This window comes from Aotus nancymaae, unplaced genomic scaffold (assembly GCF_030222135.1).
Source record: "Aotus nancymaae isolate 86718 unplaced genomic scaffold, 86718_ANA_hifiasm-v0.15.2.pri h1tg000049l, whole genome shotgun sequence".
Lineage (NCBI taxonomy): Eukaryota > Metazoa > Chordata > Mammalia > Primates > Aotidae > Aotus > Aotus nancymaae.
The window spans coordinates 28,539,001-28,566,074 of NW_026988463.1; the positions used below are offsets into that span (position 1 = coordinate 28,539,001).

At 48.4% G+C, this 27,074-nt stretch overlaps 1 protein-coding gene across 7 annotated transcripts in view; it reads right to left on the reverse strand.

Annotated features, from left to right (window-relative positions):
- The window catches only part of KRBOX5 (KRAB box domain containing 5), a 47,045-nt gene extending 31,644 nt beyond the window's left edge, over positions 1-15,401 (reverse strand). For 2 of the 7 annotated variants that reach the window (XM_012469939.2, XM_012469934.2), the window contains exons 1-3: positions 15,241-15,401; positions 12,545-12,827; positions 11,370-11,477 (exon numbers count right to left, since the gene is read on the reverse strand). In XM_012469939.2, coding sequence (XP_012325362.1) covers positions 11,370-11,477; positions 12,545-12,613 — 177 coding nt within the window. In that variant the 5' untranslated portion in view covers positions 12,614-12,827; positions 15,241-15,401. Of the gene's footprint in view, positions 1-3,982; positions 10,357-11,369; positions 11,478-11,627; positions 11,788-12,544; positions 12,828-15,240 lie in introns of those variants that run through there. The other 5 variants (XM_064362693.1, XM_012469935.2, XM_012469937.2 and 2 more) reach the window with 5 other exon arrangements.
- Positions 15,402-27,074: the final 11,673 nt, after the last annotated feature.

The window sequence follows — 27,074 nt, forward strand, 5'->3', positions numbered from 1 at the left end:
TAGCCAGGCATGGTGGCCAGCACCTATTATCCCAACTACTTGAGAGGCTGAGATAGGAGAATCACTTGAACCCAGGAGGTGGAGACTGCAATAAGCCAAGATGGCAACACTGCACTCTAAGCTGAGCAACAGTGAGACTCAAAAGACTGACAAAAGACAAAAGTTCTGTTTATCTGTTAGAATGATTTAGACATATTTCTAAAATGCAGAAAAAATTTACATATAAAATTTTCTAAAGTAAATGCTTCAAAAAAAAGGAAGGAGAGAAACATGTCTTCCCTTATTTTTCAAGATGGGTTAATCTCATATTTCTAATTTGTATTTGTTCTCACAACTGTGAGATTTAGGACCATAATCTTGAATTTATGGACATGTGAATTCCAGCAGGCGCTGGATTCAGGCACCTGAGGGTTGGTCTTGGACACACTGTGTGCACCTAAAAAGGGGTTTGTAGACCAGATATGGTGGCTCACGCCTATAATCCCAGCCCTTTGGGAGGCAGAGGCAGGTGGATCACTTGAGCCCAGGAGTTCGTGATGAGCCTGGGCAACATAGTGAGACACCGTCTCTACAAAAATTGGCTGGGTGTGGGGGCACATACCTGTAGTCCCAGCAATTCGGGAGGCTCAGGTGGGAGTATCACCTGAGCCCAGGGAGGTCAAGACTGCATGATCATGCTACTGCACTCCAGCCTGGGTGACAGAGTGAGACCCTGACAGGGTTTGTGGGGAAGTAAAAGGCAGAAGAAGGGAAGGTACAACTAAAAACTCACGCATGGGGGATAGTGCAGAATTGGTGGAAGGACTGGTTAGTGCTACAGATACTGGCCCAGGTGGCGCTATGCTCTGACTTATTCCTGTGTCCATGCTGGCAGACGAGATGATGACTGGGTGGTCCAGAAGCCTTGGTTGATGGCTGGGTGTGGGTTGCTGCTGCAGTTCAGGGTCTGGGGGCAAGGATAAGCCAGGAGTCTTTTAGGCACTTGTATGGGAATTTTGACAGGAAACTCTAGGAGAAAAGGTGCTATGGGCACAATTTCCTGAGGGTCATGTCTTGTCCTGGAAGGGGTGTGGCCAGTCAGTGCCTAGTGGGTGTGTTCAGGAGTGGTTGGAATTGTGTGGTGGCAGCACAGTGGGGGCAGGACTCTGTTCTCAGAACTTCTTCCCTTTCTGTCCTCAGTTGCCTCTCCCTGGGAGGAGATGTGGAATCACAGGACTCTGTGTAGGGTGACAGCCTGTGTGCAGGGGAATAGAGCTTCCCTTCTAGAGACACCCAGAGTCTCTCTCCAGCCCGGGTCCCTGTGCTGTTTTTTTTCTGACACTAAATGTGTAGAGTTTGCTGAACAACAGCCAATTCCCCAACACCAACTGGTTGTCCAGTAACTCAATTCTGACACCCCTAGGGGCAGCACAGACCCCACAAGGTCAGAGTTCAATGCCATGACACCGTCCCCACTACAGATGCCAGTCACAATCCCCAGGGTCCATCTATACTTCAGAGCTACTAACTATAAACTGGGGCCTCCCATAATCCCCTACTCAAGTTCATTCATCTTATACAAGGACTCACAGAACTCAGCAAAGACTGTAATTGCATTGGCCAGTTTATTATAAAAGATGTAACTCAGCCAAATGGAAGAGATGTATGGGCAACAGAAAGCGGTGGGGAAAGACGGGGTGGACAGTTAACCCTGGTAAGCAGCTGTGATGAAAGAAATCCCCCTTCCTTTGTGTTCTCCACGAACAGCTTACTGCAAAGAATCACCCTTCCCATTATGACTTAGATGATGCTCCCTGTTTAAGGTATCACAAAGCCACAGACTCTCCTATTTCTTTTTTTTACCCCCCTCATAAGCAATTAAAGAGTTTTGTCTTTGGTGGTCAGAATAAAATATGTGTTAACCAAACTCGCTTAAGTTTGTCTCTTTCTCCAGGTCCCTGAACTTTGTCCCACCCACAGCCTGGGCCAACAGTCAACCCCTCTTTATGCCCCTCCTAAGAACAGGCTGACTTGGGGGAAACATTCTCTGATCTGGGATCTGATTGTGCCCCAGAGTTGTGCCCCATTCCCCTCCCAACTTTAATCATGTTTGCTCCTCCCAATGAAAGAAAAGCCTTTTCTGCCTAAACTGTGAGATCCACAAAAATCTTACAGTTGTGCTTTCCTCCTCGTGCAAAGGAACTTCTTACCTAAATCCAGATGCTTTATTTGACAAAGTCAAGAAACAGCCCCAGGACACTAACAATTCCACCCTCAGAAAGAGCCTCCCACCCTCCCTTCCAGCCCAACCTCAACCACAACCGCCTGCAAATCCCCGGCTTTCCAGAACTCTGCAGCTTCTCCCAGTACAAAGGGCTCCCTCCATGGCTGCTGTGAACCCCAGGGACACCTGAAGGGGACGCTCCCTAGGAGGAACTAACTGAGCCTTCAGTCACCTCCTTTTGCAGGCTCAAAAGAAGACTGAGGTCTTCTACTTCCCAGTCAGGGTTATTCCACACACGCACTTCTCCCTTCGCAGGCTCTGTCCCTCGGGTCCCTTGAGGTGGGCTGCCTTCTTCCCATCTCATTAGCTCTCCTCAAGCATCTAGTGAGCTCTTAACACCTACCCCAGGATAGCAAACGTCAGGCTCTCCTCCACTCTCCCAGCACTGCACACCTTCTGGGGAGTGCTGCCAATCCCACCTCAACTGAAGGGACAGGGCAGGTGCCCAGCAGTCAGATGTTCAGTGACCTAACAGGTTTCAGGAAAAGAGCAAAATCACTCAAACACAGTTTCTATAGAAAGGAAGGAAACTGTACGGCATTTACACTTTATGCCTCAACAGGAAAAGCCGAAATACCTCTTTCAGACAATTAACATGGAATTTAATTACTTCCAATAACAGCAGATCATTTAGTATACGCGAACACTTCTAGGCGGTGCCAAGTTCTGTCTCACAAAATTTGGCATTAAACTCGGACATCCAGATAGCTGTAGAATATGGAACACAGGTATCAACTGTCACAATTCCTCCACTCTGCAAAGGAGAGGACCTGATGTTTTAATGAATGTTTGTAATTGACCAATTAATCCAGCACACTTTCTGTGGAAATGCATTCGTTTTCTGCTACAGCCATAGTGGAAGAGAGATTGTCCCTATTTCTTTTCCCTGGCAACATTCAAAAGCTAAGCCATGAGTTTTGAAATCGCCACTCCAGAGGACCCTAAACCACAAACCACGGTGGCAGGCTTACTATTTCACCAATCACTGTTTGCTCAAATAAACTCTTTAACGCTTTAAGGGTGACTCCTTTTAATTTTTTTTTTTTTTTTTAACGGAGTCTCGCTCTGTAGCCCAGGCTAGACTACAGTGGCGCGATCTCAGTTCACTGCAACCTCTGCCTCCTGGGTTCAACGGATTTTCCTGCCTCAGTCTCTCGAGTAGCTTGGACTACAGGTGCGCGCCATCAAGCCCGGCTAATTTTTTGTATTTTTAGTAGACATGGAGTTTCACCGTGTTAGCCAGAATAGTCTTGAATTCCTGACCTCTTGATCTGCCCGTCTGGGCCTCCCAAAGTGCTGGGATTGCAGGCGGGAGCCATTGTGCCCGGCCACTCTCTAATTTGTAAGAGGAAAAAGGAGCGACTGGGGACCCTACGGGGCAGTTTCTTGCTACACACCACTCACACGCCCAGCCGGGGTCTCCCGAGACCCTCCCCGTCTTCACTGTACAATATGAGGAGACTCGGGGCTGCGGTGCGGAGCTGCCCAGAGGCGGCTCCGGGCAGGGCCAAGGTCGCCCCGCGGGGTCGGGACGGGATGCTGCCGGCCCAGCCGCCATCTTGAGGCGGAGGGGACCGAGGGCCGAACTGAGCCGGCAAGGGGACTCGGAGCCCAGACCCCGGAGCTGACTGCTGGGAGGCCCAATACCCCCACAGTGGGCTCCCGCCGCTTCCGACCGCCCCGCCCCCTCCTGTGGGACCCCCGACCCGGCACATTCACCATTTCCCAGCTTCCGGAATGTCCTGGCGTCTTAGCTACAGATCTCCCAGTGCCTGCACGTCACAGAGCAAGAGAGGCTCTGTTTATTCTCAGAACGCGAAGCCGCCTGGGCCTCTCGGATCGAAGGATTCGGAGCTGCGGTGAAAAGACGCGAGCTCTGGCTGTATTGGACAAACGCCCCAGCCAAATCCCGGAAGCCGCCCCTGCTCTCAGGCTGCTTCCGATTGGACGATTTCCACTCCAGCGCCCTTGATTGGGTAAAGCTCCAGGCCCCGCCCCTCATCACTTTTTTTTTTTTTTTTGAATGGCAGACAGGCTCATTGGTGTGGGGCCACCTCCTGAGGGCATTACAGCTAATTTTGGGGTGAGCTGGGACTTGAAATGCACTTGCTTTCCCTTACCTGCTTGTATAAGGCATCTTATTAGCTAATTAAGTTTAAGAAGGAGGGCATTTGGACACCTTTAAAACAACTTTTTTTTTTGAGAGGGAGTCTCCCTCTGTCACCCAGGCTGGAGTGCACTGGCGAGATACTGGCTCACTGCAACCTTCGCCTCTCTGGTTCAAGGGATTCCCCGCCTCAGCCTCCCGAGTGGCTAGGACTACATGCGCGTGCGACCACGCCCGGCTAATTTTTTGTATTTTTAGTAGGGACGGGGTTTCACCGTGTAAGCCAGGATGGTTTCCATCTCCTGATCTCGTGATCCGCCCGCCTTGGCCTCCCGAAGTGCTGGGATTACAGGCATGTGCCACCGCGCCTGGCCTAAAACAACTCTTTTTTTTTTTTTTTTAATTTTTTTTAAAACAACTTTATTAGGATATAACTTATGTGCCCTAAAATTTACCCATTTAAATATACGTATTAGTGTTTTCAAATAAATTTACAAAGTTGTGCTAACATCATCATAAAGGCTTTCTTCTTTTTCCTTTTTTTTTTTTAAAACAACTCTTTAACCGTTTTAATAACACAAGAAAGACCCTCATCCCTTCCCTTAGCACCTCTCTCACCACACCTCACCCCACTGCTCAAGACACAACTGTGAGACTGCAGAGGGAACTGCTGGGGGTTTGGGGAGCATGCAGTGGCCAAGGCACTGGTGGCTTCCCTTGGGTGTCACTCAAAATCTCGAGGTCAGGAACATCTTTTTATCAGTTGGCTCAGCGAAACTAACAGACACGAGGATTAGAATTTTTTCTTTTCTGAATTTCCAAGAAATAAAGGACTATCGAAACATCCCAAAAGGCATTCAATCATACGTGAGGCTGAGGGCCTCCCTGCTCTGGAGAGGGATGGTCTGGCAGCAGCCACCAGCTGCAGTGAGCTGAGATAGTTGTAGGAAGTAAGAATAAATAAAAGGTTCCTCTTCAAAGCTTTCCCCTTAGTTCATTACGAATAAATAAGTTTCTTCAAAGGTTAATTTACTTTAAAGCTTTTGCTAATAAAGTAGCTGTTAGCCATAATAAAGAAGTAAGTGCACCCTGTGTTCCTAGTTCTTCCACTTTAACCTAAATATTTGCCCTGACACGCCTGGACAAGCCCAGGCAAGTCTTAGGTCATAGCTTATTCCCCTTCCTTATTTGAAAATGTTATCGCTTCTCTAAACATTCCTCATTACTTCCTCTTTTCCTTTGTTCTCCTCTGCCTTTACCTCTTTAGAAAATTTCCAAGATTTTAGCCAATCAAGTCAAGCATAGAATATGAGGTTCCGTTCCGGCCAATGGAAACTGGACATAGCAGTAGGGCTATTGTGTCAAGTTATGAAAGTTATAAATGTCCCTGTCTTCCTTGTTCAGGTGTGCTCTCGTGGCAACACTGCCAGCAAGTTGCACCCTTCCTGCAGGAAGTAAAACTAGGCTTGCTGAGTGATCCACTGTCTCAGTGTGGATTCTTCCTCACTTTATAAACCCGTTTCCAACAATGGCGCCACTGCAATGAGCCTTAAACTTGCCCTCTTCTAGACAGGCCACCTCCACACACCCACTTCTCACTTCGCAGGCTCTGTTCCTCAGGTCCATCGAGGTGGGCTGCCTTCTTCCCATCTCATTAGCTCTCCACAAGCATCTAGTGAGCTCTAAAACCTACCCCAGGATGGCAAATGTCAGGTCCTCCTCCACTCTCCCGGCACTCATGCCGTCTGGGGAGTGCTGCCAATCCCACCTCAACTGAAGGGACAGGGGCACGTGCCCAGTCAAATGTTCAGTGACCTAATAGCTCCAGCATGCCTAGGGCCTGGCCACACAACCTGGCACCCATCCCCCACCTGGCCTTCACTCCAGCTTTTTTTCTTCTGCCACCAATGACGGGATGTTCACCTGCACCACAGTCCCATAAGTCTAGTGACTGGGCCAGGTAAACCCCAACTGAGTGCCTGTGACCCCAACCTCTTACCTCCCACTCAGGTGACAGTACAAGCATAACCTTCAATTTGACCTAATTTATACGTATTCCTCTCCTAGTAACCTGACAACAGCCCTCACAATCCAATGAGACTGGGGCAGCAGGTTTCAAAACCTCACTTTATTCCAATGTGAAATGAAGGCATGATGGTTCAAAAATGAGAAAAAGTTCCTGATCAGCTGTGGGGGTGCACCACTTGGCAGCTATGCCCACTCGTCTGAAACAAGGTGTCTGGCGACACTATACCCATAAGCAGCTCTCTGCAAAGCCCCAGGCAGAGGTCACAGCCTAATGTGGCTCCCTCAGGCTCACAGGGTAGTAATTTGTCCCACCGTCCAGGCTCCAATAACAGGCACAGACAGGTGGAGAGAGGGTGCAACCGTGGCCTGTGGGGTTCCCTGCCACCCCCAGAGCTAGTCTTTGCAGAAGGTGCTGTGTGGCAAGGAGCAGGGCTCCACAGAGAGGTGACAACCCCTCCTGTGTCTGCAACCTTTCCCCAGGATCCATGATTCGGCCCTGGTTCCCCAGGTCCCTTACCCACCCCACCCTCCCTGTGTCAGGCAGCTCAGGTTAAAATGGGGAGAATGATATATTCAGCCTGTAGACCCCAAAGTTATGTCCATCTTGGGTACAGGGAGCAAGGAGGCCAGTCAGAGCCTGTGGCAGCACCTCCTGCTGGGCTTGAGGGCAAACAGGCCAGGGCTGGGCACAGGAACATCTGGGGGACCACCACTGACAAACCCATCCCCTTCAGCCTGGAGCTACCACCAGGCCAATCATGATAAATAAAACCACTGCAGACTTCAACCTTCTACAAAACTAAAGTGCACCCCAACCCCCAGCCCTGCCACAAAGCTCTGGCTCCCCATCTTTTTTGGCTTACGACTTAGACACTGAGCCAGGTTGGGCCTGGGAGTTGTTGCAGTAAAAGCAGCAGCCATAACGTCAACCATGCAGATGAGCTGAGAAATCCCATCTGCACGTCATCCACTCACCACTGTCTCGGCGCGATGTACAGGCTGGGAAGGACAAATCAATACTCTTGGCCATGGATGTACTCCACATCCCTGCTGGAAGATCGGGAGGCTGAGGGGAATATGGGGAGCCTGAGGGAAAAATGGGGAGCCCGAGGGGCCCCTTAACCATTCATGGGGCTTCACTTGGGCCTCTGCATTGCATATTCACTGAATCAGTGCAAAAGCATCTTTTAGTGGGGCATTCAGGCTGGTAGGAGGATGGTAGGGGTGGAACATGGGAGAGGGGCCTGCCCCTTCTCCTGGAGTCTGCATCACTGATAACAGGGCCGCTGACTATCCATCTGTCTCTCCTCCCTCTTGACCCCTGCAAGCTCAAGGAAGAAGGTTCCTTGGCAGCCACAGGGCAGGGAGCTCAGTTCCACTGGTCCCGTTGGCTCAGGCTCAGTGGCCATAGGCTCCTCAGCCCTAGCTCTGTTTTTTCTTTTTGTTTTTTGAGGCAGGGTTGCACTCTATCACTCACGCTGGAGTGCAGTGGCACGATCATGGCTCACTGCAGCCTGGACCTCTCAGGCTCAAGCGATCCTCCCACCTCAGCCTGCTGAGTAGCTGCAACTACAGGTGGCGCCACCACACCAGGCTAACTTTTGCACTTTTTTGTAGATGGGGTTTTGTCATGTTGCCTGGGCTGGTCTCCAACTCTTGAGCTCAAGTGATCCATCTGCCTCGACCTTCCAGAATGCCCTATCCCTGTTTTACTGGACTCCTGGAGCTGGTGGTGCTGCACCACCTCTGCTATCAGATTCTCCTAGTCTTCTGGCTAGGAAGGTGGGAGGGCAGGTGGGTGTCAGACTGGGTCAGGGCCCTCGGCCCTCCTCTAGCTTGGTTAAACTCCCACTTTGGACAGATCAGGGTCTGTGCCTTATTCAGTGAGACGTGTCGAACAAGTGCTTCCCTCCCAAAAGCAAAAAGATCCCTAATTGCTGACAGTCAGGATTCCATGCATTTGACTTGGCCGAGGGCCCAGCTGCCTCTCATTCTCACATCCAGTTCCAATTGCTGCACTCCGTAGCCTCCTTGCTACCAGACTGGGTGTAGACAATGGGTGTGGGGCAGGGCTGCTGACACCCCTGGCTGACCAAACCCCTTTCCCACAATGAGGGGAGACAAGGCAGGAGGTTAGGGGCTCCCAAAGGCAGCGCTGCTTGTGTCAGCACCGCGGGAGTTCTCAGGGCCTGCTCCTAAGGCACACTTTGCACTGGAGCGAGAGGCAGCTGGGGAAGGAATAAAGCCACTCCTTAGGAACTGAAATGGAAGATCACCAAGACATATTGTTAAATGAAGTAAACAATAATAACCTTCATCCGTGGCCTGCCACAATTGCAAAGAAAAAAAAGAGAGGGAAAGATATCATATGGGGTATTTCTGGAAGCATTCACAAGGAACTTCTCATCACTGTTTTCAATTTTGAGCCATGTCAGCATATTACATATCTTAAAAAACTAAAGGCCACCTTCTAAGTAGCGAGCTGTGGAGGGGCCTCAGCAGAAAGGAATGAGGAGGATGTCACTGATGACCTGGAGCTGCTGTAAGATGCTGGCCATGCTGGGAGCTGCGAACCAAGGGGCTGTGAGGATGAGCTGTGAGTGAGGCTCATCCTACTTGGGCTGGGTGGGAGCCGGGCTCCACCCACGGACACACCTGGAGGGGCAGGATGCTGGCTCTGCAGCTGACGGGTAGATCCTGTTCATGGTGCCCTGCTGGGCCACGGCCTCCTGGGCCAGGCCTTTGATGTTCTCCAAGCTTTCCTTCTTGTGGTCCTCACCCAAAAACAGGGGAGAGAGCAGAGGCAGGAAAGGATCAGCTGCCCACAGGTGCAGTTCAGCCCGCCAGTCCTGGCACAGCCCACCTGGGCCTAATAGATGGTGTAGATAGGTCGGCTTCCTTCTCCTGCTGCAAGGCCGACCAGAACTCAGCTTTGCTTTCACAGACCCAAGCAACAAGGCGGTGGCTGCCAGATCTCCCCAGAAAGGAAGAAGACAGCCAGAGTATGGAGGTGAGGAATAGGGGGGCCCCATCAGGCCAGGACTCTCAACAGAGACAGGAACGCCACTGGCTTCTGAAAAAGAGTTACTTGTGTGTACGACATTTAACATGGTCAACTCCTAAGCACGCAACAGCAGGAGCAGCAACACTTGGGGACTGTGACCTTCACAACCACCCAGCGACTTCCAAATGCTCCTAAGGAGAACAGCACAGCTCAGCTGGGCCGCTGGTTTCACTGCTCCCTAGCTTGCAACCAACACAAAGCTCCAGATCCTGAATCTGGGAGGCTGATGGGAAGCAGCTCTAGTGAGTGTGGTCAGAACAAGCCCTGCTTCACCGTACAGAGCTTCTCTCCTCAACAATCCAGCCCCAGAACAGCCCAGGGTGCCCGTGCCCCCAGCTGGGTGCAGCCGGCTGCAGCTCCAGCCTCACAGGGCTGCTCCTCACCTGTGCTCCACGAAGGCGTTTGTGCCTATGGGTGCAGGGGAAGCCGCCATGGGAGCACTCCTCTCCCAGCCCCTTGCGGGGCACAAGCAGGAAGCTGAGGTCAGGGGTAGGGGGATTAGCAGGTAGAGAACGAAGAGGTACCTGTCATTGCCAGTGACGCCCTTGCCCTCACCGAGGAGAAGAGCTCCTCCTCCTCATCACAGTGCTTGAGCACACAGTGCCACAAAGTCTTGAGCAGCTAACTCATGCTCCAGCAGCTCCAAGCACCACGGGGGCCACATCACCGTCTTGCAAGGTCAGTGAAGCTACAGATGACACTCTGCTCCTGGTCCCACTCCAGGATGCCAGGGATGAGGGGAACCTGACCCAAAAGCTGCAGTCATCCACCTCCGCTGTGTCCAGCGTGTATAGACGTTCCAGGTCCGCTGCACTGCGTAACTGCTCACCATTCAGGTCATTGGTGAATGCTATGGAGGCTGCCACGTCCCCAGCGAAGTCCTTGTAGTGGCCACTAACAACAAAGCCCACGCTCAAGACGATGTGGCTCCAGACGAACATCTGCATCTTGGGCTCCTTACTGGGGCTAATGGCCATGACGATACCCCTGACTACCATGGGCCCCCATGTGGCTGCCACCCTGAACCTGCTGTGTGCCTGGGAGGGGCCGAGACTGGGAAGGTGAGAGGCCACGTCCACAAAAGCCTCAGGCTACATCCACCTGCTCACCAAGATGGGGGAGGCAGCCAGGCCTGCCTTGGGAGCCAGGGACTCTTGCCTCAGTTTCTTTAGATTTAGAGAAGGGCAAGAAAACCATTTTTTGAAAAAACTAAACACTTAAGGAGGCGCAGAGCTTAGTGGCTAACAAGGAGTGCGAGGGCTGGGGCAGGTTTGGGATTCCCTGGTCATGTGCCCGGCTAACCTGGGCAGGTAACTTCAGACCCAGTTTCTCACCTACACAACAATGATGACAAAAAGTACTGATATTTACAAGGGGACCAGAAGATTATAGGAAATGATGCTTATAAAGCACTTAGAACCATCCTGGTAAAGTTAGTACCCAAGAAATTACTTCTTCCATGATCACCTCGAGGCAGGAAGTTTAGGAGAGACTTTTTTTAAACAATTATTTTGTCCTCATTTCTCTCAGAAACAGCATTAATGACGTTTAAACCCCAGAGAGCTGAAAGTGCTACGTCAATGAACCCCTGCCCTAGAAGGGCCATGCTGGGCACCGTGTGCTCGGGGAAGGGCCCCATGGCACTCAGTGGAGGGTGGGAAGCTGGATGGCCCTGGCTGCTCAGCCCAGATACCAGGCAGAGCCTTCTCCTCCCAGGCACCCAAAGTCTCAAAGAGGCCAGAGAAAGGTGCTGGGATGGTCTGCCAGGATGCAGAAGGCTAGAAGGCCTTCAGGGTACCTGACAGGACTGGGACTGTGCCAGCTTCCCTCGCTTCCCTCCTGTGCACAAGAAAACTTTCCAGCAGGAGGCAGGTGGGCCTGAGGCTGTGACGCTGTCACTCACTCACCAGGGGCTTCAGGCCCCTTGAACATGGCTCCTTCCTGCAGCAGCTGCTCAGGTCGGTTCTTGTTGGCAGGTCCCTCATTGTCTGTAGCTCCTCGTTCCAGTGCTGGGGCTGCAGAGGGACCAGGGAGGGAGACATGGGCTCAGCCTGTGCACTGCATCCTGCTCTGGGAAGTCCCTTCTCCTCCCTCCCCACGTACAGCCCCAGATTCCCCAATGAGCAGACCCACATGGAGCCTCAGGGAAGTGCACAGAACCCCACCTGGCACCCAAGAAGGAAGGGGGTTCCCAGTGAGGGCAGGGTCAGGCCGCAGGCCCCTATGCAGGACTGTGCTCCTCACAGCCCAGCCTCCAGGTGCAGGCGACTCTCCACACATGCAGTCCATAGTGTGCTCCATCACAGGGGCCATCCAGCTGCATGCCTGGAATGGGGTGACCCCCTTTGGAATGGGTGGTGCTGAACCCGATGGCAGGCAGGGGAAAGGGAGATGGGGCCGCCCACCCATATCAGGGCCCTGCCACCTGTGTGCTTAAGTGCAGGACAGAGCCTGGCTCCACTGACTCTTCCCATAGCCTATGAGCAACCCCGGAGCAGAGGAGAGGGAGAGGGAAGAAAGGTGGGAGGGAGAACAGCAGCCTTGCTCTTGCCCTTGCCTAGTGCCAAGGGCTGAGCAGCCCAGGGCAAATGGCCTTTTCCTTCCAGAAGGAGTGCTCCAGGGCCCAAGCCTGTGAGTGGAGAGGACGTGAGAGGGCCTTGCCTGGCTCCCCACCAAGTTACCAGCTTGCAAGTCCTCTGGGTTGGCTCTGTCCCTGGAGAACACCCAATACCACCACCACCCCCATATGACAGATGGTAAGGGCGTGGCCCAGAGAGAGGTAACTTGCCTGAGGACACAAAGCAAGACTGGGGTGTCCTGGGACCTGACACTCCTCACTCCTCTCCCTGAATAGGGCTCATAGGCCCACCTGCTAGCTGTCCTCTAGCAATAAGGCAGTGACCTGAACCCGGACTCCATTCCCAGGTCCACCACGCTAGCAGAGTGACCCCGGGCAGAGCCCAGAGCCCTCCATTTCCTGCCTACAGCATGGCAGGAGGAGCCGGGGCAAGGCTGGGCTTCCCACCCTCATCCTCCCCAGCAGGCTCAGGCTGTGGTCCCCAGCTCCCCTCCTCCATTGTACCCGCAGGGAGAAGGGCTCGATCCTGGGGCCATTGTACCCGCAGGGAGAAGGGCTCGATCCTGGGGCCATTGTACCCGCAGGGAGAAGGGCTCAATCCCGGGGCCAGGATCTCCAGAGAAAAGGCTGAATCCTGAATGGTGACTTCCTATTTGGTGGTGTCATCTCCTGGCTTGGCCTCATCCAGCTCGTATTCCTGGGGCGGCTCAGCCTCCTCCTTCTGGCTCCTGCTCCTTCTTCATGCTCTCCAGGCAGTTCCCATTCAAGAACATGAGTGATGGTGGCTCTGGGGGTGACAAGAACGGCACTGAGGCACATGCGCCTCGCTGCTGAAGGAGGGCTGTCCGCCTCACCCCTACTGGGTGGGTACGAGTTGTATGGAACAGTGTCCCCGTGCCTATGACTCGTGCCCTCCCGAGCCTCAGCCCTAGAGTCCTAGCTCGGTGTGCCTGCAGGCCACCACCTTCTCCCTTCCACATCCTGTGCCTCTCTCCTCCACTGCTCCTGGACCCACCAGTCTGGCTTCTACCTAAGCTCATGCCCAAACCACTCTCCCCAGATCACCAGGCCTCAAGGACTTCTCCAGCCCAGTGGCATCAGTCCACCCAGCAGCACCCCAGGCCATGGCTCATTACCTCCTCCTCCTCCCTGACCAATGCCACACCCTCATCCCTCCCTCTCCAGCTCCATCCTCTTCCTTCAGTCCTGAGCTGGGGGTGTTGGGCCCCAGCTTCTCATTCTCACCTCACCCTCTCCCACGGCTTCAAAGGTCCTCCCATTTCCCAGCTCTCATAGCCAAGCCTGGCCTCAATCAGGCTTTTCAGACCAAGGAGACAGCTGCCTCCTGGGTATCAACATGTGACTCTCCCTTCAGTATCATCAAAGACTCATCCCGTAGGGATGAAATTCATCTTCCTCCACAAACTGGTCTCTGCTCTGCAAAGGCCCCCCACTCCTTATGAAGTCACCCACCTTCAATCTCCCATCTCCTATTTCAAAAGCGCTACCTGGAACCCTTTTAAGAAGTGCACTACTCACAAAATCAAGCTGCCTTTTTTATTTTTATTTTTTGAGACAGAGTCTTGCTCTGTCACCCAGGCTGGAGTGTAGCGGCATGATTTAGACTCACTGCAACATCCACCTCCTGGGTTCAAGCGATTCTCCTGTCTCAGCTCCCAAGTAGCTGGGATAGGCATGTGCAGCCACCATGCCTGGCTGGTTTTTATATTTTCGGTAGGGATGGGGTTTCACCATGTTGGCCAAGCTGGTCTTGAACTCTTGACCTCAGATGATCTACCTGCCTCGGCCTTCCAAAGTGCTGAGATTACAAGAGTCAGCCACCGTACCCGGCCAAAATCAAGCTTCTAAAGCCAGTGCTCTCAGGCACCAGTCTAAAGGCAACCCCAGCTCCTGCCGCTCCTCCACTGAGGTCTACATTCCCCAAACCACAGAAGCCTGAGAATACCTGACACCTGCCCTCTCACCTCTGTGCTTTTCCATGCTGCCCCTGACATCCCATTCTGTCGGACAAACACTGACTCGGCCTTCAGGGCCTAGGTGAAAGTGGCTACAGGTGAACTACTGCTGCCCACCTGCCGCCCATCCTCCTTCCCAGAGATCAGTGGAGCCCCAAGAGGAGGGAACTACCTCTGATCTGTCCACAGCCTTGACCTCCAAAGTTTAGATGTGGATGGAGTAGAATAAAGGCAAACTTTTTATTTTGCATTTTGGCCTTGGCTCTAATGGTCAGGCTGCATCTGCTTGAAATCTACAATAAAGAGCAAATAGTTGACAATGTTGTGAATTAGAGGGGAAGCCGGAAGTTGAGAATCAGGGGAAGGAAGTGAAAATTTAGAATTTTACTGCAAGCCTTAGAAGAATTAGGTTGGGGGAACAGGATAGTGGATTTGAGACCCTACTTGCCATACAAATACAGGGAAAATCAGTCCCCCTGTGGAGTGTTAAAATAATTAAATAGGAGGCACTTACACTGAAATGGCTGTAGTGCCCTGGGTTTCTACCTAAGAAAACCAAAACGTAACTCATGCATTTCTTGTAAATAACTAAAGGAAAACAAAATATTCTTAATTAACGACAAACCATCAATTAACCTTTGATTACATAACCAGGAAATTTCCGCCTGGGCAGTTCAAATAAGGGGACTACATAACTGCAGCCAATCAATTACTGAATTGGGTTTGCTTCCTCATGCACCTTATAAAACCCTTTCCTTCAAACCCCTCCGGTGGATCCAAACCACAATCCATGGCCGTGGTTTCCTGAATCACGAATCGTTATTTGCTCACAGTCTTTAACGTTTTAACCAAACCTCAGTTTAACTTTTACAAAAGAAAGGAAGGACCAGGGACCCCACGGACCACAGCTCCTTCCAAGGCCGAACCCCGCCCCGCAAGCCGGGTTTCTCCCTTAAGGACCCTCCTGTCATCACCGCACAAAGTGGGGAGACGCGGGGCTGCAGGCACGGAGCTGCCCAGAGAGGGCTCCGGGCAGGGCCGAGGTCGCCACGCAGAGATGGGACGGGACGGGACGCCCGGGGTCCCAGCTGCCGGCCCAGCCGCACTGTGCGACCCAGGAGACTCCGGGTCCAGACTCCAGAGCTGCCCCGGGGAGGCCCAGGTCGCCGCCGGTTCCCGCCGGCCCCCTACAGTGTCTCGGGAAGCTCGGCCCCGCAGACTCACCATCTCTCGGCTTAAGGAGCCCCCCGATATCCTCTCTAGGGACCTTCGAGTACCTGCAGGACACAGGGCAAAGGAGGCTGCCGAACGAAGGAGAAAGAGCAGCTGAGACGGACCAAGTAGGCACGCGCACCTGTAAGAGGAAAAGTCCAGCCCGGAACTCAGGAAGTGCTTCCCCTTTGCCGGTTGCGCGCCTGATTGGACAGGCTCGACCACGGAGCCGCTGATTGGATAGGGCTCCAGGCCCCGCCCCCTTGCCCCCTGAGTGACAGGAGATGAGATTCCAGGTGTGGCTGAATGAGGTCTGAATGAATGATTGTTGTCTGCTGCCCTGTCCAGGTAGGGCTGACTTCCTGTGCTGGGCCCTGGAGCTGCCAGGAACATTGGCATTTAACCTTACACATAAGGTTATATCAATTTATGAGTAATATACGTAATATTTAAAATTGGAAATTACATAATAACAGTTCTTCTAAAATTTCAGATTTCATAACCTTCATGGCCTCTGGTCCCTTGAGGAGGCAGCATGAGATTTGATAAGGGAGGGAGTCCTCTAAGTCAGAAATGTCCCATAGGAATAAAATGTGAGCCGCATGTGACATTTACCGTAGTCTAGTGGTATCATGAAAGGAAAACAGGTGAAATTGATGGTAATACTTAAACCCAATAGATCCAAAATATTATCACTTAAATATATGAGCAATATAAAATTACTAATGAAGGTGTTTGGGTACTAAATCTTTTAAAGTCACTCTGTATCTAAACCTCTAGCACATCTCAGTTCCAACCAGCCCCATCCAAAGAGCTCAGCAGCCCCACGTGGGCAGTGACTGCCGCATTTAAGAGCAGCTCTGAGGGCCCTGGTGAGTCTAATCTCAGGGAGGTCGAGGGCCTGGACCCCCTTTCTTGCCAGAGGTGAGGGAACACCCTCATCCTGCCCATCTCGCTCCTCATGCCCAAGGGTGGGAGAGGCAGTGCCCAGTGAGAGAGTCGGGGCTGCAGTCAGGAGGTGTCCACAGGTTGACCACTGCTGCCCACCTGCTGCTGGGCAGGGGTCCCTCACCCTTCCAAAGGCCAGACAGTGAACGAAGAGTTTAGGGTTTCAGGAAGAGAAACCTGCCTTCAGATTTGTCCACAGCCCTGACTTCCAAAGTTTGAATGCAGAGGGAATAAGGGCAAATTTTTTTTTTATGATTTGCCCTTCACCCTGCTGGTTAGGCTATGGCTGGCTGTATCCTCCTGTGGTGTGGGGACTGTGTGAGTTTAAGCACCAAGCATGTCAACATACATTTTGGTGTAACTTACCCCATCTAACAAGAGGCCCCACTTTAAATAAAGGGAAAAGGAAATCGATATCTACATAGTGTCTTCTGTTTGGCAGGTAACCAGTAGTAACCAACCTGTCATTTGAATCCTGGGATCCTGACTGCACAGGTGTATATATCAGTTAGCTATTGCTGCATAAAAAACTACCCTAAACCTTATTAGTGCATGATTGGGATGGTCAGTCATTTAGGCTGGACTCAACTGGGCCATTCTTCTGGTCTTAGCTTGGCTCCTTCAGGCATGTGTGGTCAGCTGCTGGTTGACTAAGTGACTCTGCTTCTGGGGGTGAGCTAGCTGTCAATTGGGGCACCTTGGTTTTCCTCCCCATGGGAGCTCATCCTCCAGCAGGCTAACACGTGCTTGTTCTCATGGAGATGGCAAGTTCTAAAAGAAAAAGCAGAAGCATTCAAGGCCTTTCATCCCTAGACCCCAAACTGTCACACTGCCATATTTATAGCTTCCCATTAACTAGAAAAAATAAGGCCAGTCCAGATCCAAGCATCAGGAAACAGATTCTGCCTTTCTGTTAGAGCAACTGTAAAAGCATATTCCAAAGGGCATGGATACCAGAGGGGATGCAGAATTGCTGCCATCTTTGCAATCTGTATCATTCTGTCTTTTCTTACGACAAGTTTTATATAACTGTCCCAAGTCAAGGAACTCGTCCAAAGTGCTACAGCTACTAAGTGGCTGGACTGCGACTCAGGATCAACTTTGCCTGACTCCAAAGCCCAGGCACCTCCATAGACCTGACAATTCAAGTAGCTTCCCTAGGCCTTTGAGATCCTGAAAAGTGACTCTTCCGCAGTAGAATAAAGGTTCTTTTGAAATGCTCATCCTTCTAGTATTCTTCACAATTGGGATTAATCTCCAGCAGAGAATGCTTCTGAAATGTATTGGAAACATATAGAATATTTTGGCAGAATGGCTGATGGCTGAGTTTAAAAAATCAAGGCATAACTTTTCACTTCTTATCTTTGGAGAGATTTGAAAGCACATATAATGCACTGAACATGTGTGCAAATTACTTTCATCCCCATTTGGTATTTGTAGGCTGCTTTTGATTTTTAACACAGACTAAATCAAACTACTGTTCCTGAAACAACCTTTTACTCTGAAAACAAGAGACACAAAGGTAGATCTGCCGAGAAGACATTTCCTCCTGCCTCAATTTAGCCCAACATCTGAGTATGCCTTAAAGTGAGCCTTTGATTTCTAACAAGTCAATCTGTTTGCCGAGACCCCAATCAGATGATATGAGTGCTTCAGCTACTTCATCCTCCCAGAAGGTTGACCAGAGAGATGAAAGCTCTGGGTGGAGTGGTGAGACGATCTGCACTAGCAGGTGAGTAGCCATAGGTCCATAGGTCCATAGGTGCGAGTCATTCATTAGGTGGGGTGTTTTGGGGTCCTGATATTTATGACACAATTAATGTGTATATTTACTAAAAGCAAATTTTAGAACATTACAAATAATAAATTTACATATAAACTGAACATGTCAGCAATTACAATTTTTGTTTATTTGTTTGTTTTTGAGACGGAGTCTCGCTCTGTCCGCCAGGCTGGAGTGCAGTGGCATGATCTCGACTCACTGCAACCTCCACCTCCTGGGTTCAACAATTCTCCTGCCTTAGCCTCCTGAATAGCTGGGATAAGAGGTGTGGACCACGACACCTGGCTAATTTTTGTATTTTTAGTAGAGATGGGGTTTCACCATGTTGGCCAGGCTGGTCTCAAATTTTGCGATTTGCCCTTCACCCTGCTGGTTAGGCTACAGCTGGCTGTATCCTCCTGTGGTGTGGGGACTGTGTGAGTTTAAGCACCAAGCATGTCAACATGCATTCTAACCTCAAATAATCCACACGCCTCGGCCTCTGAAAGTGTTGGGATTACAGATGGGAGCCACTGCCTGGCTAGCAATTACAATTATTGTTATTCATCATTATTCTAAGTGTGATCATTATTATTACCACAATTAGAGATAGTAGTTGTGGTTGCTGCTGCTGCTGCTGTTGCTGTAGAGATGGTGATAAAAACATCAAGTTAGGCTCTGCTGCCTCCTCCACCTGTGGCATTGGGGTCTGCTAGCTTGCTAGTTTGCTGCACACTCTGGACCTCTTTCTTCAAGCTGCAGCTGAAGAAGAGCCTTCAGGCTCCTCTATGACAGAAAGAGCCTAAGACAAGGCCAAGAGCAGTAATCCTGTGAATTTGAAGGTGGCAGGTAGGATGGTCCTGGGGTGCAGTTGATGGTGAAGAGGCACACACCACTTAGTGAATGAGTGGAAGCCTTTGGTGAAAGGCAGAGTTTGTCCAGGATGCTGATCAGATTCTACTTTCACTGATTGGTTCTCCTGGGAGCCAATCAGTGAAATAGACACATTTGCGAAGCTGGAAATGGAGGACAAAGATACAGTTGATGTGTTCCAGAAGCAGAGAGGAGTGTCTGCTGAGGACATACTCAGTGCTTTACTCCAGAACTCTGTTCCTATAGACCAAGCTGACATTCTCATGTGGAAAACTACAGTATGGTTCCACCACGTCTGGCTGGTCCCATATCCCTTTCTCTATTCTTCACTTTCCCCTTCCTCGTTCCTTTACCGTACATCAATTATCAAGTATAGCTGCACAAGCATACTGATGATTTTGTTTGCTTGCTTGCTTGATTGTACTGAATGACCATAGGTTTGTGTTGAGTGATTTCCAGTGGACACAAGGTGAGGGAAAACACTGATTCTTGAAAAAGACTCCCTTTCTCCACCAGGGGACGCTCACTTACCTCTTATCTCCATATTTCAGGACTTTAACAGCAACAAAATAATGATCCTTAAGGCTTGGTGCAGGGAGAAGAAAAAACCATAACAATCTTTGCATACATTGTTCGATTGGAGAATTTTATTTTTTAACTATTTCATTGCAAAACTAAGGACAATTTTATGACTTTTAAAATGTTGCTGTTACCCATAGGGCAATACTGTCCTTACACAGGACTAAGTGACACTTAAAAGAACAGAATGAATCCCAGATAAGTTCCTCATCAAATCCAGGATCTGGTTGTTTAAACACACATCTCGTGTAAAATAAAAAACATATATATTTAAAAATATATATAAATAGAAACGGGAAGTGAAGTTTCTCTAGCCACCAAGTGTGTTGGTTGGACTGAAATGAGGAAGAAGAGGGTTCTGTGTGCAATAAGTTTGAAGTCTTCCAGAAGCCTGGGAGCTGTCCACAGCCTGTGAGACTAATCCTCTCCTCTTCTGCCTAGGTCAGGGTGCCCTGTGAGATTTCCATGTCCTGGCCCAGGAGGTACATGGAGGGTGGGAGGTTGTCTGTCTCACACCCAGGCAGATATCCCTGCCCAGGGCCCTCTGGAAGGTATTCCCAGAGTCCCTGTAAGCTGCCAGAAAATTCATATAGGTGAATTGTTCTTGGGGGTCAGTCCATGGGTGATACCAAGCCACATTGCACCCTGGTCAGAGGGCAATACATCTAATGCAACTGTAAACTACAGTAAAGCTCTTTTTTTTTTTTTTTTCTGAGACAGAATCTTGCTCTACTGCCCAGGCTGGTGTGCAGTGGCATGATCTCAGCTTACTGCAACCTCCACCTCCTGGGTTCAAGTGAGTCTCCTGCCTCAGCTTCCCAAGTAGCTGGGATTACAGGTACCTGCCATGATGCCCAGCTAATTTTTGTATTTTTAATAGAGACAGAGTTTCGCCATGTTGGCCAGGCTGGTCTTGAACTCCTGACCTCAGGTGATCTTCCTACCTCAGCCTCCCAAAGTGCTGGGATTACAGGCCTGAGCCACCACGCCCGACCCAAACTACAGTAAAGCTCTATCTACTGATAAAATCTGAGAGCCAGGAAATGGGATGTCCTCTTTATGGTTTGAAGGAACAGTGAACGGGCTGGAAGTGGTTGGCGCATGTGTTCATGACTACCATTGTCAGGTTGAGCTGAGAAGTGCATGAGCTCAGGAAAGGACTGCACCGCATGACAAGCTGGAGGCATGTGACAGGGGAAGACTGTACACAAAATGTGGAAAGTCAAATGGAAGTTCCACTCATGGAAATGGAACATCTTCCTCACAGTGGACAAAGCAGAAAGAACAAAGAAACCTGAAAACTCACTTTATTTTAAGAAGAAAAAATCTATAACCAAGCCGTAATTATGCTGTAGATGGCATATCTGTGCTTTCATGCAGTGATTGGATGAAACCTGCTCTGAGTACATCGTCCCAAGCAAGCTTGTCCAACCCGCAGCCCATGGGCCTCATGGGACCAAGGATGGCTTTGAAAGTGGCTCAACACAATTTTATCAGAGACTAAAATTGCAGCCCTTGCTTTTTTTTTTTTGCTCTCCATTTGCTTGGTAGATCTCCTTCCATATCTTTATTTTGAGTCTATGTGTGTCTTTGCATGTGAGATGGGTCTCCTGAATACAGCACACCAATGGGTTTTGACTTTTTACCCAGTTTGCCAGTCTGTGTCTTTTGATTGGGGCATTTAAGCCATTTACATTTAATGTTAATATTGTTATGTGTGAATTTGATCCTGCCATTTTGTTACTGGTTGTTTTTTTTTTGCCCGTCGGTCAATGCAGTTTCCTCATTGAGTCGTTGGTATTTACTGTTTGGTTTGTTTTTGCAGTGGCTGGTACTGGATTTTTTTTTTCCTGTGTTTAGTGCTTCCTTGAGGAGCTCTTGTAGGGCAGGTCTAGTTGCAACAAAATCTCTCAGTAATTTCTTGTCCATAAAGAATTTTATTTCTCCTTCACTTATGAAGCTTAGTATGGGCTGGATATGAGATTTTGGCTTGAAAGTTCTTTTCTTTAAGGATGTTGAATATTGGTCCCCACTCTCTTTTGGCTTGTAGGATTTCTGCCGAGAAATTCACTGTGAGTCTGATGGGCTTTCCTTTGTGGGTAACCCGAACTTTCTGTCTGGCTGTGCTTAGCATTTTTTCCTTCATTTCAACCCTGGTGAATCTGACAATTATGTGCCTTGGGGTTGCTCTTCTTGAGGATGTCTCTGTGGTGTTCTTTGTATTTCCTGTATTTGGATGTTGGCCTGCTTTGCTAGATTGGGGAAGTTCTCCTGGGTAATATTTCAAAGAGTGTTTTCCAGCTTGGATTCATTTTCCCTGTCCTCTTCAGGTACACCAATCAAGTGTAGATTAGGTCTTTTCACATAATCCTATATTTCTTGGAGGCTTTGTTCATTTCTTTTCACTCTTTTTTCTCTTTTTTTGCCTTCTCTTTTTATTTCATTGAGTTGATCTTCGATCTCTGATATCCTTTCTTCTGCTTGATCGATTTGGCTATTGAAACTTGTGTATGGTTCACGAAGTTCTCATGCTGTGTTTTTCAGCTCCATCAAGTTGTGATGTTCTTCTCTAGGCTGGTTATTCTAGTTAGCATTTCATCTAATCTTTTTCAAGGTTCTTAGTTTCTTTGCATTGGGTTAAAACATGTTCTTTTAGCTCAGAGAAGTTTATTACCCACTTTCTGAAGCCTGCTTCTGTAAACTCGTCAAAATCATTTTCTGACCTGTTTTGTTGCCATGCTGGTGAGTCATTGTGAACTCTCTGGGGAGGAGAGGCGTTCTGGACTCTGATGGTTTTATCCTTTTTGCACTGGTTTCTTCCCATCTTCTCTGAGTGGACGTCCTTTCTGTTAAAGTTGGGGTTATTTCTCCTGCATGAGGCTTTTTTTTTTTTTTTTGAATGCAGGTGTCAGTGTGCCACTTAAGACAGTGTGTCCACCTGTAATCCCAGCTACTCAGAAGGCTGAGGCAGGAGAATTGCCTGAACCCAGGAGGCGGAGGTTGAGGTGAGCCGATATCGCGCCATTGCACTCCAGCCTGGGTAACAAGAGCGAAACTCCCTCTCCAAAAAAAAAAAAAAAAAAAAAAAAAAAAAAGACAGTGTGTCCATTGTCTGCCAGTGGGGGCGCTGCTGGGCTGCCTGTTCGCAGCCAGGCGGCTGTTTATTCGTCGCCTGGTTTCCATACTGGTGGGCTCTTTCCCTCTGCAACGCGAGCTCTTCCCGGGTGGAGGATGTGTTAACTGCGAAACTCTCCCAGCAGAGGGACTCCGGTTGCTGGATCTTGTGGGGGAGGGGACTGTCTGGTCATATCCCCTTCCCCGCTTTCAACTCTCCCTTCTGTGCGACGGACAGTTCCTTTTCACAAGCTTTCTCGGTATTAGTCCAAATCTCTGCCCTGGTCTTTGCTAACAACGCACCAGTCTGGCTGGGGCTGCCGGCCTGGACTGTCGCCCCGGTCTGCAACTCCGGGTGGTTCTTAGCAAGTCAGTGTTTTCCTGGTCTGTGTGCTGCTGAAGTCTCGGAGTGAATTGCTGTATCTGATTCAGAGAACCAAGGAGGTGATGCCCTCCACCTCCCCCATCCTCCGTGCCTGATACACTTTACAAGTGGTGCAATGCCCCACCTTGCTTCGGCTGGATGCCTTTGGGCTGCTTTCACTGCATTTTTTGGGGGTTAATCCTGCTGCTCAACCAGTCCCTTTAAAACAAAACCGGTACCTCGTTCGGAGATGGAGATATTGCTCTGGTTCTGTCTCACTTGGTGGTAGCTGCCCTCCAGAGAAGCTTCCTTTCGGCCATCTTCGGTGTTCCACCATAAATATCATTATTAAGGATAACAGTTATATTCATAGTCTCTATCCTACAACAGAAGAATATTTGGGTCATTTGTTCGTTGGGTTAAGGCCTCATTCTGTATTATCATCTCATATTAACTGAGTATCAAATCCATTACATATGGAAGAGTATAAATTGAAAATTAATATTTTAGTAGATAAAAATTATAAAAGCAAACATAAGAAAAATATATATGAATATAATAATATATGAATATATATACGAGTGGTCAAATAATAAGTAAAAAATTAGTTAAAATACTTTTTTATTATACTTTAAGTTCTGGAGTATATGTGCAGATCATGCAGGATTATTACATAGGTATACACATGCCATGGTGGTTTGCTGCATCCATCCCCCTGCCACCTACATTAAGTATTCTCCTAATGTTATCCATCCCCAATCCCCTGCATCCCCTTCTATCCCTCTCCTAGGTTCCCCACCCCCCCAACAGACCCCCGTGTGTGATGTTCCCCTCCCTGTGCCCATGTGTTCTCATTAACACCCACTTGTGAGTGAGAACATGTGGTGGTCGGTTTTCTGTTCTTGTGTCAGTTTGCTGAGAATGATGGTTTCCAGCTTCATCCATGTCGATACAAAGGACATAAACTCATCCTTTTTAATGGCTGCATAGTATTCCATGTTGTATATGTGCCACATTTTCTTTATCTAGTCTGTCATTGATGGACATTTGGGTTGGTTCCAAGTCTTTGCCATTGTAAACAGTGCCACAATGAACATATGTGTGCATGTGTCTTTACAATAGAAAGATTTATAGTTCTTTAGGTATATACCCAGTAATGGGATTGCTGGGTCAAATGGTATTTCTCTTTCTAGATCCTTGAGGAATTGCCACACTGTCTTCCACAATGGTTGAACTAATTTACACTCCCACCAACAGTGTAAAAGTGTTCCTATTTCTCCACATCCTCTCCAGTATCTGTTGTCTCCAGATACTTTAATGATCGCCATTCTAACTGGTGTGAGATGGTATCTCAATGTGGTTTTGATTTGCATTTCTCTAATGACCGGTGATGGTGCACATTTTTTCATACGTTTGTTGGCTGCATAAATGTCTTCTTTTGAGCAGTGTCTGTTCATATCCTTTGCCCACTTTTTGATGGAGTTATTTGTTTTTTTTCTTGTAAATTTGTTTAAGTTCTTTGTAGATTCTGGATATTAGCCCTTTGTCAGATGGGCAGATTGCAAAAATATTCCAAGGTAAAAAAAGAAAACTTCTATCTGTATTTAATGAATAATTAATACCAATCCTTCACAAAACGTTTCAACAATTGAAGAGGGAGAAACGTTTTTCTCTTTGTTCCATGAAGCCAGTATACCATGATACCAGAGCCAGACTAAATCATGACAGGGAAAGAAGACTATGGACCAACATGCCATATATATATAGACTCATAAATCCTCAGAAAACACTAGAAAATGAAAGCCAACAACATAAAATGGCTCTTTCTCGCTGTGTCTAGCTGGCCATCTTGGCTTCCCTGGCAACGCTTTAAGCCATTTGAAGTTGAATTTTGTGTGTAATGAAAGAGATGGGTCCAATTTTGTGTTTTTTTTTTTTTTTCTGGTGGACTTGTAGTCTTCCCACCATGTATTGATGAGTTTATTACTTTCCCATTGTGAATATTAGTTGACTGTATATGCAAGTCAACCAATATATACACCAAGACCAAGTAGAAGTGTTTACAAATGAAACTGCAACTTAATATCCAAAAGTCAAACAGGTTAATGCCCACTATTACTAAAGTAAAGGACAAAAAGTGACAGTTTAAATACACAAAGAAAATGGAAAAATCAAACATCCATTTATTGCAAAACCTCCAGCAAACTTCTCATAGAAGAGAACTTGTGAGACTTGCTGAAAGGCATCTATGAAAAACCTGCAGCTAACATCACACTTAATAGTGAAAGACTGGATGCTTTACCTATAAGCTTGGGAACAAGACAAGAATTCCACTTTTACCCCTCTATTCAGCATTGTACTAGAGGTATTAGCCAGAGAAATTATACAATGAAAATAAATAACATCTTCCAGATTGGAGAATGAAAAATAGAACTGTCTTTATTACAGATGACAGAATCTTCTATATATAAATGTGTAAGGTATTCACTAAAATACCACTAGAATTAATAAACAAATTGATCAAAGTCACAAGATACAAGATCCACATACAAAATTCAATTGTACTTTAAATAAATGCAACCAACAATGAAAATATAATAAAATGAAGAATACGATTTCATTTATAATAGCATCAAAAGAAAAAAATATTTAGAAAAAATTTAACAATAGAAGTGCAAAAATTTTACACTCACTTTTTAAAATGCTGAAATAAGTCACAGAAGATCTGAAATAATTGTAAGCTATCAAATTTTCAAGGATAAAAATACTTCATACTAAGATAACAACACTTTACAGATTAATCTACAGATTCAATGTAATACCTTCCAATTCCCAGTTATTTTTTTTGTAAAAATTCACAAGTTCACTCTCCAAGAACAAAATAAAACAAAACAATATGAATATGCACGGGAAACCAAATACTGTAAAACAATCTTAAAAAAGAGAAATTGAATGACTCACACTTCCCGAGATTAATTCTTGCTACCAAGGATAACATTGACTCCCCCGTTTTCCCTCATTTTTTCTCTGTCCTGATTGAGAATTGCAGAGTAACTTGACCGCTCTGTGAGGTGGCCAGCTGCATGTTTCCCCCTCATGGTTTAAACCCAAACCGGGGCCTTGAACATTCTCAGGCACCGATAAAGGTGTTTAAGTTGTTGCTCAAAACCCTGAAAGATACTAGCCCTGGTCCTAAGCCAAATTTCTTAAGCCCTCATATAAACTCCAAAACCAGACTCCTCACTGTGGACATACCCAGGAAGAACATCTCCAGCTCACTGTCCCTTGGGAGGATACGCTGTAGCCCCCTCTGTGTGTTGGTTCTTGTAATACATACTTTGAACTTATCACCCTGAGGTTTAGTGCTTCTTTCTTTTCTCAGCTGGTGGCTGAGAGCAAGCTCTCAAGTTACAGAAGGAATTGCAGCTACGGAGAGATCTGTACTCTGCCACTGTGGGCCACTCTGTTAGCTGCTCATGTGGAGGATAAGATGAAAACAGGGGGCCTCTGTGAAGAGGCATTTGGGGAGCCCATGACCTCCAGTCCTGGCGCTAGGGGAGCTTTGGGCAGCAGGGGCTCTGTGTCCCAACTGTTGGAAGCGAAGAATCAGAGAGTGAAATGAGTACCGCAGCCCCAAATGTGACATAAAGTCCAAGGTTCCCCTCAATGTAGGGCCACTGAGGGAGATCAGAGGCCCACGTGGAAAGAATGATTCATTTCTCTGTTTGGAACATAGCAAAGAGCTTGGCTCTGGTGAGCCCCAGTCCCACAGCACCTGTTGGGTATTGAAACCCTCCTGGGAGCTGCCCTTGAAGCAGGCTTAGGCAAGTTCTGTCTCCAGGTGAGGATGCTTTGAGGGGAATCCATATGGAAGCTGGTGATGTTACTCCACCCAAGACGGTTGGTGTGTATCAAACAATAATTCCTTCCAGGGCACACAAGAGGATAGCTACTATTCAGAAATGAGAGAGGGTGGGATTTGTGTGTCTGCACAGAGCCCATAATATAGCCTGGTGTCATTGGTGCCAAAACATGAAAGCAACTGGGGAATGAAAGCTGATTATCAGGAATTGAATAAGGTGACTCTGCCATATGTGCTGCCATCCCAAATATGGCTCAAATATTTGAAAAACTGACTACTTGTTTAGGGCCATGACATACTCTCCTGAATTTGCCAATGTTCTGCAGCATACCCTTAGGCCCAAA